Raw genomic sequence first — 11,184 nt, 5'->3', positions numbered from 1 at the left:
TGTTGCAATATATTGTTTTGGTTGAAATATATGAAAAAATTAGTTTCACACACATATGTTGAAAAAGAGGAGTATTTTGCCTTTTCAGATAATTGTGGATATTCTTTTTGATACTATACCAAAACTCAACAAGTGGTAGTTTCTTAAAGGTTAGTTGCAATGTATAATGTAAACACTGATTAACTTTTTACTCTATTTACATTAAAATCTATTGGCTTGTCCTGCACTTTGAATGATTGCCTGTACATTATTTTATAATTTTCACATTATTAGTTATTTGGAAAATATTGATTTATTGAATAGTGTAGCTATCCCAAACGTTGACACATCTCTATATGATACCAAAAGATTTGATATCACCACCAGTGTCATCAGAAAAGCTTATAGTACTATACTGAGAAGCTGTTAAGCTCCAGAATCGAATACAACTTTTCTCAAGTTCTAATTTTAGGGTGAAAACTTGAATTTTATCATTGGCAACAAATATTGTCAGTTATTTTCATTGAAATGACAAGTTATCTTTTTTATATTTAAGAAAATGTCTGCCAAATACCCAAGTCTGATAACTCTAGTTTGTATATCAGTCATTTTTTCAAGTAAAAGTGGTGTTCCATTAAAAATGTGCAAATTCAACTCACAACTCAATTACCTAAATGCTTTTCTTGAGACAGCCATTGTACACATTAGACATGCTTTATGTGTACTTCCTATTTTTGTCCCACAGAATATTAGAACAACATGTACTCTAGGGTAGAAAGTTAATAAAATTAATAGTTTTAATACCTTCATAAAGGACATTCTTTAGTAAGACTAGCTTTTTACTTTTGAGTGTGCGATGGTCAAGAATAAGACCGTTATACTAGTACAGTTGCTGCCACTGCCTTGGCTTACATTGATGTACCAGTAGCTTCACCCACCGTTGCTTTTGAACCATCAATGTATATGTTAACGTAGTAAAAAATGGAAGTGACTTATTTGTATTATTGTGAAAATAGTTTTGGGCTTCAGAAACCACCTCTGGGTTCATGGACTACTTTAAGAATTTCTGATTTAGCCTTTAAAAAGAAGGAAGTCGTCCAATCTCATAATTTATTTCTCAATTCCTCAGCTGCTTTCTTAGGTAGAAAGAAGACCATTTTTGAAAATCTTTATCATTTTTATCATTCCAATTTCATATAATAACAATAGCTAATATTCTATTGAATGCTTGTTATATGTGATGTGTAGATAATATTATTAGCTATTAATATATTTTACAGATGAGGAAACAAAGACACATGTTAAGTTGCTTAAATCCATACTGTGGAGCCCGGGTTTTTTTTTAAACCATTATGCTTCATGCATGTGACTTTACCTGTCCACTCTTTACTATATTGTTTATTCTTTCTACACCTGTGTTTTCTAGGAAGTTATATATCCTGTTAGTGATTTTTTTTTTTCTTTTAAAGAGACAGAATCTTGCTAAGTTGCCCAGGCTGATCTTGAACTCCTTCGGCTCAAGTGATCCTTCCACCTCAGCCTCCCGAGTAGCTCTGTTAGTGATATTTTTTGGGAAGACAAAAACAAAGTGCAGTAGGACTTTTAAGTAGAGATCTTTATAGCAACATACTTTTAGAATAGAGATCTTTAGATTGAACATTTTTTTTACATATATTATTTCCATTAATCTTAAAAAAAAATCCTGTGTAGAATACTGAATGGCTAATACTATTCCCATCTTACAAATGATAGATATGACATTAAAAATTTGTGACTTATTAAAGATTGCAAAGGGAGTTAGTGATAGAGCCTGGACTTGAACTTCTGTACCTTGTAATTCACATTAAGAATTCTTTCTGGTACACTGTGCTGCTTCACCTACCAAATTAGCTTTTTAAAAATGCCAGGGTCACAACAATTGAGTACTTTTTTCTTAGAGACCTTTTGTTGCTGTTGCTATAGTGAATTTAGCTGAAACAAAAACCTTACCTTTAAGACTATTTTTTTATATTGACAGTATTTGTAGTTATAATAGTATTTTTTGGGAAGCAAAACTTATTAATGGTATCAGAATTCCTGTTAAGTACGTTGTAAAGCACATACAATTATTTTATAGTTGCTAATTACATGGTAATTTTCCTTTAAGTCCTAAGACTCATTTTTTCGTAAAGTTGTGTTACTTTATGCTGTGGTTGGTTATGTAGAATTGAGCCAACAAAATTATTTTCAGATGTTTGTCACTCCTAGAACATTTTTCATATTTAAATATATTTTTTTCTGGGATTGGGATTGACTTTTTTGCTTATATTTTTATGTCAAAAAACAAAGGCCTTTGATAATGTGGTACAGGAAAGCCTGTTAGCAATTATAACCATGAAAAACACTTAACCGACATCTATGAGTGCTGATGCTAAACTCTTCTTTGTACAAAGCAGGTCACAGGAATTGGGGCTCTATTCTAAATGCTTAAATAATTTACCATAGCTCTTCTTGTATGCACAGAAGTGATCTGGAGCCATCCAGTAACTATACATTCCAGTTTGATCTGTGTTTTAGATATTTTATATGAAAAGAACAGCAAGAAAGTATTGTGTGTGGAGTTGATGGAGAGGATAGAATTAACAAATTGACATTTGTTTCGTAAAGAAACACACGTGACCTAAACATCTGTACCCCCATAATATGCTGAAATAAAAGAAAAAAAAAATACACATCAGGAGGTTGGTTACTCTCGCCATAGCAAGGTCCTACCATGAAGACAAGGTGGAACTGACCACCACACACACAGCCAAAAAGATGAATCCTGTGATAAAAGAATTGAATTAATTTTAAAAATACTTATGTAAGAAATGCTAAAGCAATTCGGCAATTAAACCATTACATTCTTTAACGCCTTAACAAATGAGCAGCATTTGAATAAATAACCATTTAATGTAAAGAAAAAAGAAAAGCATTATCATAATTCTTGATTTTTCTTCTCTTTTTTTAAGGCTTCTCATTTCTTTTGGGGATTATGGGCTTTGATTCAAGCCAAATACTCCACTATTGAGTTTGATTTCCTTGGGTAAGTTAAATTTTGTTATATGCATTACATTTGTGTCTGCTTTTTTTTGGATTAACATTTAGAACTCATAGGGAACATTGCAGTTATTTTTAGTCAAATATTATATTATAAAAGCTGCATGCATTTAAGTAATTGGTCTCTGAAGAAATCTGCTATAAGCTAAGTGCTCTCGTTACTATAAAGGTGTCCAGTAGGTGGTGCAATAAACTAAAAATACATCCCTTGAAAATCAAACTTTTGAAAAACCAGAAGGGTGAGTGGAAATAAAGGAAGAATTAAGTTTTTCAGCTTTGACTAATTTTGTTGTTATTCTCTTTTCTTACTAGGTATGCAATTGTTCGTTTTAACCAGTACTTTAAAATGAAGCCTGAGGTTACTGCGTTAAAAGTGCCTGAGTAAAGAAGAGATTTAATTATTCACAAGTACCTGACCAGTGCTTGTGAATCTTTTCTTAAGAAACTCCAAAAAGCCAATATTTGTTAAAATTCTGTTATTTAATTGGTTATCTTGCTTTACAAATTATGCCTCTAAACAATCGATCTATTTTTTAAATAGACTGAGTGATGTCAAGAAATATACCTATTGCTGTCAGTATGTGGTGGGTTAGAAACTTGTGAAATCTGCAAAAGGTATAAAGATGTCAGTTTAAGCCTTTCTTTGATATTTTAATCTTTGTTATATGTGAATTATTTATTATAAATTTAACATGATTCTGTGACTGCTTTCATCTGTTTTTTGAGTGTAAGCAATGAAAACGTTCCAGAGAAATTTTTAAATATTTTACTTTAACAGGATTAATTTTAGTAAACATTCTAGTTCAGTGTAACCTTTTTATCTTGATGCACTGTAAGTAAAATGAATCATTTACTCTCGAAATGCTAGTCATTGACTGATGTAGATAACTTAGAATGTTCATATAAAAATATCTGTTTAGGTGGGTGAAATACATTTACTGTCTCTGTTGGTGGTACATCTTGTTGAACTGAATATTAGAAAGCATTTCTTTTTGGGGGAATATGACTTAGAATTAAATCCCCCTCTCTCTACATAGTCTGGCAGTATAAATATAAATATAAATATTTACCATATAATCTTGGAATAAGTATGAATTAATGCTACCAAAACCTGTATTAAATAATGTTTGAAATGCTAAATATGGTCATTATAGTTACTAGTTTTAGTTTTTAAAATTTTACTATATCAAATTGTTTCTAACCAAAAATTTTGTTTTACTTACTGAGATAGTCTATGTTTTTGATCATTAAATGGTGACTAGTATTGTTAATTTTTGAAAAAATATACAAAATTTATCATACTTGGAAATACGAAAATATCATTTAGATTAATTCTTTTTTTACCTGTCCAGACTCATTCCTTATAGTTTAATTTTATGTTTTAGGTTGGTTCCATGTCTTTAGAGTGATAGCAAATGATTACTTGATACATTTAAGTTCAGAGTAATATGTTGAGGCGATTGAAAGAATTAAATAAGGAACATTTAGGACATTGATCTTGTACGCTTAAAATCTGACAAATGTGAATTAAGCAGAAATAGCCACGGTAGGAGGGCTTCTGTTTGTTTTGATTTTTCCTATTTTTAAGTGTATTTTTAATTTTGTTTGGGGGTAAGAGAGAGGCAATTATTATATGGAAAGAAATTAGATCTTTGGGACAGATTAGTAGGCTTCAGGTTTTGAAGTCTGCTGTGTGTAGTTGAGCAGTCATGGTTAACTTAGAAACTTAGTCTGATAAGCTTTGCACTTTGGTCACATAAGTGCCCATGTACAAAGTTGGCTTACTGGATCTGCATATTCAAAATATGCAGCTACAAATTTATTCTCTGAGAAATCTTCTGGGGAGTCTGATGTATTATTCCAAATGGCTTTTATTCTCAGACAAGTGCTTTAAAATACTTGGATTATCTCAAGATATTTAAAGCTAATAAAGTAAGTAGAAACACTTAAAGGCCATTTCAAATGGTAAATTCTAGTTACATAAGTAGAATCTTAAAATGTGTTTGTATCTATAACAGTGTTAGACCAAGACTTAGTTTCTACCTCCCCAATGTTATAAATGTTCACTTTTGTTTTATAAACCATATTACTATAAGATCAGTAGAGTTTGCCTAGTTGATTAAATGAATGGAACCAATTAAACAATTAGTAGTAGCTTTTTATAATGCTAGAGTGAACTTGAAAACTTATTTTTGGTGGAATTTTCATCTATGGTTGAACATTTTCATAGAACGATGAAGAATAAATAATACTTGTGAATTTTTTTTTTTTTTTGGCTTTCTGCCTTCTAAAGTGCATATATATCTGTAGAACTATAGGAGGAGAGAATATAATTCTTCTACCTTACTGCATATTCTTCAAACTATTTTGAATAGAGATTCACTGAACCATTGTTGGTAGACTGTGCATAGCTGCCAGCTTTGATACTATTGTGTTTTAGAGAGGGTCATACAGAAATGAAGGTAACCAGGAATAAAGGCACTCACTTTAGCCCCAGAAGTATGCAGTGGATCTTGGGAACAAAGTAAGATATTTAATCTATTGCCCCCACTCTTTGCTAGATTTTGAGTGTTGTGATGCTCCTACTTCCTTTATAGGTTTTTGGGATCTTCATGCAGGTTAGCAATAGGATTCAAAATTGCTTCCCTTTATAATGATCAATTATGGGATTCTAAAGGAAGGTAAATCTCAACAGCACTGTAAAATCAACCCTCTACAATTTGTCCTGTGGCTTGCTGAGATATCTGTTGCCTTTTTTATGTTAAGCTAAGGAACTTGAATGCCTTACCTAATAATTCAACTGATAGTAAACTCATTTTGTAAATATGAAAATGGCTGTTAGAAGGGGCATTCATGTATATTCAATGTTAGTCAGTAGACCATAGTGGCCTGGATGCTTTAACAAGCAAAATTCCACAATTTCTTTCCTTTTTTTTCCTTTCATACTTGTATGATCTTACCTGACCAGTGATTTTTTTCCTCCTAACCCCATGCTGCCACCATTTTCTGGAAAATCAAAGAGATGTGGTAGTAATTCATATTGTTCACATGATCATCTGAGATCAGTATGAGCACAAAACTCATCAACTAGGTCTGCCTGGAATGTATATAAAACAGTGTAAATAAAAATTGTAAATTAGTGTGAATTGTATCTTGCATATGAGATTGTGTATTGTTTTGCATTCTCTTCCTTTTTGTAGAAATTTTTTCTGTAAGGAAATGATCCAGCTTGTTGGTTTTAGACTGGGAATAGCCAACAGTTCTGGCTGAACAGTGAGATCACAGGAACTGGAAATAGGGTTTACCAGCTTTGGTTAATGTGAGTACTTATTTATTTAGCCTCTCAGTGCCTAATAAAACTTTTCTTCATTTTTAGTTAGCCATTAGTTTTTGTGAGGTAAGAGTACTGGAAACATTGAATTTATACACTGTTACATTAATAGAGCTCCATTCCTTGAGTCATGATTCTATGCTAAAGGAAATTAAAAGTATAATTTAATAGTTGCAAACTAAAGTATTACCTTTTCCTATTTTCAGAGTTGTTAACATTTTTCTACCAAAAAAACCTTGAAATTTTATATATCTCAATGTGAATCTAAATCCCATATATACAAAAGATAGGACAAATAATAGCTCTTACTTCATCTTAAGCATATCTCAGATGACTTTTCTCAATTTAAAGTTGTTCATTATAAGATTGTAAAAGACAGAAGTAATCTTTTAATGACAACTATTTTTAGTTTTTGCTGAACTAAAAATATTTAACATCATAAATATGTCACTAAAGTTTACAGATTTAAAGAAAAAAAAAAGTTTCCCCCAAGCTGTCAAAAATTAAAGACCTTCACTTTTAAAATGATACAGATATTTCTTTTTTACATAACACAGAAGCCTTCGATACCATTTTATGAATTGTTTTCTTCATATTATAAATGAAAATACTATCAGTTTTATTTTCTTCTTTAAATTGCTTTTAATAAGCATTTTATACTACATTCCAAAGTGATATAGACTTAGGCTTTTAATACTAATCAGTCATTCAATTGATAGACAAAGTTAACAGTGCTCTATGCTAGGAGAGTTTTGTTATTGGCAGCAACTTGCCCTATTTTACACAGAAGACAAATGCTAGTAATTATGCACAGAGGAAAAAGAGTTATAAGTATGTGGTAAAGCAGCTTTATCTTTATTTCAGAATTGATTTGTTCTTTTTTTCTTTAGTTCATTAGATTTTAGAATGTCCTTTTACTGGGAATTTAGTTACATATTAAGGCAATCTGTTTTTGATTCTTTTTAAAAAGAAGACATTAGTTATGTTGAACCACCTTTTTTTTTCTCTTTTTCATACCACTCTGTGTGATTACAGTATCATGTCTTGGGTGTGATATCTTTGGACCTAAAAGTGTATCAATTATTTTAAATGAATTTTCTTCCATCTTTGAAGCTCAATCTACAAATGTGTTGCTATAAAAGAAAATACTTGGGTTTGTATTACTTAAATATTTGAAAGCTGAAATTAAGAAGATATATTGCATAATGAAATAGATTTTTCTGAGCAGAGTTTTTTGCTGAAAATTTTCATTTCTGGATTATAATTTGAAATGGAATGAAGATCTGAACTATTTGCATGGAAAAAATGATGATAGTGCTTATAAGCACTATAAACCCTTTTGTGTTTGAGACATCCAAAATTCAAGTTTTTAGTAGGTTTCTCTCCTGAAATTTTCTTTTTCTTTTCTATACTTTATGCATTTGCTATACTACTGATGTTATAAAACAGCAAGGTTAAAATATCATTATATCTATGTTCATTATGAATCCTGTAGCTTTTCTTAATCCAACACCTTAGACTGCTTGGCCACACTACTATGTGCTTTTCTAGTTATGAAAAAATTACTCTCTAAAATACTCTTAGTTTCATTTTTATTAACTTATTATCCATTAATGGTATTTTGAATATCATTAATCATTTTAATAAAACACCTATGTTTATAAAAATCGGAAACATTACATATTGTATTTGAACTAATTAGTGAAGAATAAGAAAAGAACTGGCTGATTGGAATTGTAAGCATTCCATTAGTTAAATTTCAAAACTCATAATGAAGAAACTTTCAGAGATAGGTTGAAACCCAATGGTATCCATGTAAACTAGCTCCTGTGGCCTGGAAAAGACCCCCAAAAGGCAGTGGAGGAGATGAGAATGTTAACTCACCATGGTTGTGGTTGTGGTGTGCTTGCTACTTAATTATAGGTAGTGACACACTGAAATTTTTATTGTCCAGTAATCGGAAGTAGTTTTCCATATTTATCTGTACTAAAGTGACTATAAATTAATGGCATCTGCAAAGAGGAAACTTTTTGACTATACTCTATTTAGGAGCTTTTGTACAGCTAGGTCAAGTTTCCATGATACCAAGTATTTGATTTTTAAACTAAACTGTGATTATAAGGAAAAAGACATGGCATTATTCCATGTGTTTAAATGGTAATGTTCTTATTCACTTTCAGAAGAAGAAAATGAAATGAGTAACTGTCATTGCGTTAGCTGTATGTTGAATTGGGAAATGGTGGCATAAAGCTTAAATTTGTGTTTATCAAATGTGAACCATAGTAGTATGATGCTGCTTTGTATATACTGTAAGTGCTACAAATAGTCTCAGCACTGAAAATATATTGATACCTCTCAAATGAATGCGACTTTTGATGTAGGTGTTTTGATATGCCTCAGAAAGTATCTGAGTGTCTGAGAATTTGTTAATCTGTTCGGTAATGAAGATACTTCCTGTTTTTTTTGTTTCATATTTTCATGTTTAAAATTTAATTTTTACATTTTTACTACTGTTAATTTAAGTAAAATTTGTTCTGTGGATAAAATGGGGTTGCCAGTGAAGAAAATTAAAAACAGCGTCATTCATGTAACTGCTTAAGTAAAAATACATTTTTGTTATGTGGTCATAAACTTTTAATGAAGCTGTTTGTATTTCTGTTTAAATATAAGTGATGTTTGGGCTTTATTTCTGTTTAATAAGGCTTTTTACCATTGATTAAATGAAGGAATGTATCTTTTTGAAGAGATTTATATTCTGTAAATAAAAATTGATTGTAACAATAAAGTTGGGTTCTAACTACAGTGTATCCATAAATTTTATTGTTCAACTTATTTTCGAGGTTTTCCTTTTATAGAATGTCTGGAAATCTAAGACTTTTCAAAGCGAGTATATAAATATATATTTGGAATGATTCTTTAAATTATAATTTTTCTGGTTTTATAATATACTGTTAAAAAGTTTTGAAAAATGTTTACTTTTGAAAATTTGGTTGAGATGAGTGTATGGAATATTGCATAACTTATGAACAAATTCTGTATACCTAGTGTAAAAATTCATTTTTCTTTTAACTACTATACTTTGTGTCTTCACTATTCTTGGAATTGGAGATGGGAAACATAGATGAATAAAGATATTATCTAGGACCTAGCATCCTACAGTCTAGGCAAGGAGTATCCATTCAACCAACAAACTCTTAAAATTATCAGATACTGTAATAGATGGTGGAGATACAAAGATAAATAAGGTAAGATCTCTGCTTTCAGGTGATGTTTATTTACCATGAAGATCAGTTCTCCATAACAAAAATAGTCAGTACTTTGTGTGTTTGTGTGTGGGTTTTTTCATAGAATGTTTTCTAATTTGGATTTATCTGATACTTTCTAATGATTAGCTTGTGGTTATGTCTCCCCAGTCAAAAAACTACAAAAGTGATGTGTCCTTGTTAAGGTATCACATCTGAGGTGAGGAACTTGTTGATGTTAATTTTGATCATCTGGTTAAAGCGTTGCTCTATGTTCTCACTGTATAGTTATTTTTTCCCTGGCTACTAATAGGCAATGTGAGAAGGTATTTTAAGATTATGTAAGTATTTTGCTCCTTAACAAACATCTTCTGTTTCCCTCCCCTGATTTAGCAACCCTTGATAATTCTTGCCTAAACCAATTTTTGTTATGATAGCTGCAAAACGATGATTTTTCAATTTCAGTACATGCTCCACAATTTCTCAGCATTTTACTGTAAGGAATCATCCTCTTGTTTTTATTTGTCAGTCATCTACCATCCATGTGATTGTATTTTAAGTATAGACTCATAGATTTCTGTTTTATTCAGGGGATTGTCTGTTAACTGTATTTATATTGATGTTAAAATTATCTAAGATTTGGCTTGGGGAAGCCAAATCAAAAAATCTGGTTCCTGTGTCCTTTTAATATACCCCCAGCATTTTTTGAGCCCTTCTTTATTTTCTAACAAAAAAGACATTTCAGACTCATTTTGTACGTTCCCTGTCTCAGCCCTGGAATCAGCCATTTCTCCTGGAGGAACCTAGTTCCTTTTAGAAGGAGTGGTATTTAGAAATAAAGATTTGAGAACTAGATATTGCTCATTGCTCCTGAGATATCACAGATCCTAGGTCCTTTTTGCTGGCAGAGAAAGAAAGCTGCACACACATTTATATATAAATATAATATAATATGTATAATAAATACGTATTATTTTAGAAATTGTTAAGTTCATACTGATACCTCCAGTTTCTAATTCAACTGCACAGTTTTTCCTTGCCACTTCCATTTCATATTTGTTTCTCCCTTTATCCTTACTATGATTGTGTACACATGTGTGTATTAAGAATACCATAAAGGCCGGGCGCGGTGGCTCACGCCTGTAATCCTAGCTCTCTGGGAGGCCGAGGCGGGCGGATTGTTTGAGCTCAGGAGTTCGAAACCAGCCTGAGCAAGAGCGAGACCCCGTCTCTACTAAAAATAGAAAGAAATTAATTGGACAACTAAAAATATATAGAAAAATTAGCCAGGCATGGTGGCGCATGCCTGTAGTCCCAGCTACTCGGGAGGCTGAGGCAGGAGGATCCCTTGAGCCCAGGAGTTTGAGGTTGCTGTGAGCGAGGATGACGCCACGGCACTCTAGCCTGGGCAACACAGTGAGACTCTGTCTCAAAAAAAAAAAAAAGAATACCATAAAATCAGTATGCCCTTTCAGTTTGTCATATGAGGGTGTATAAGATGTTAATATGCAAATTAGTAGTTAAACAGTATATGCCGGGTTCCTCCCAGTTTCC

The 11,184-nt window shown here is 31.6% G+C and overlaps 1 protein-coding gene across 1 annotated transcript in view; it reads left to right on the top strand.

Moving 5' to 3' along the window:
- Positions 1-3,528, top strand: part of ETNK1 (ethanolamine kinase 1) — a 95,380-nt gene extending 91,852 nt beyond the window's left edge. Inside the window, 2 exon segments of the mRNA XM_012640973.1 lie at positions 2,970-3,043; positions 3,370-3,528. Coding sequence (XP_012496427.1) covers positions 2,970-3,043; positions 3,370-3,442 — 147 coding nt within the window. The 3' untranslated portion in view covers positions 3,443-3,528.
- Positions 3,529-11,184: the final 7,656 nt, after the last annotated feature.

The sequence above is a fragment of the Propithecus coquereli genome, unplaced genomic scaffold (genome assembly GCF_000956105.1).
Source record: "Propithecus coquereli isolate 6110/MARCELLA unplaced genomic scaffold, Pcoq_1.0 Scaffold16, whole genome shotgun sequence".
In the NCBI taxonomy this organism is placed as follows: domain Eukaryota; kingdom Metazoa; phylum Chordata; class Mammalia; order Primates; family Indriidae; genus Propithecus; species Propithecus coquereli.
The sequence above is the reverse complement of the archived record's forward strand: the minus strand, read 5'-3'. Positions and strand labels throughout refer to the sequence as shown.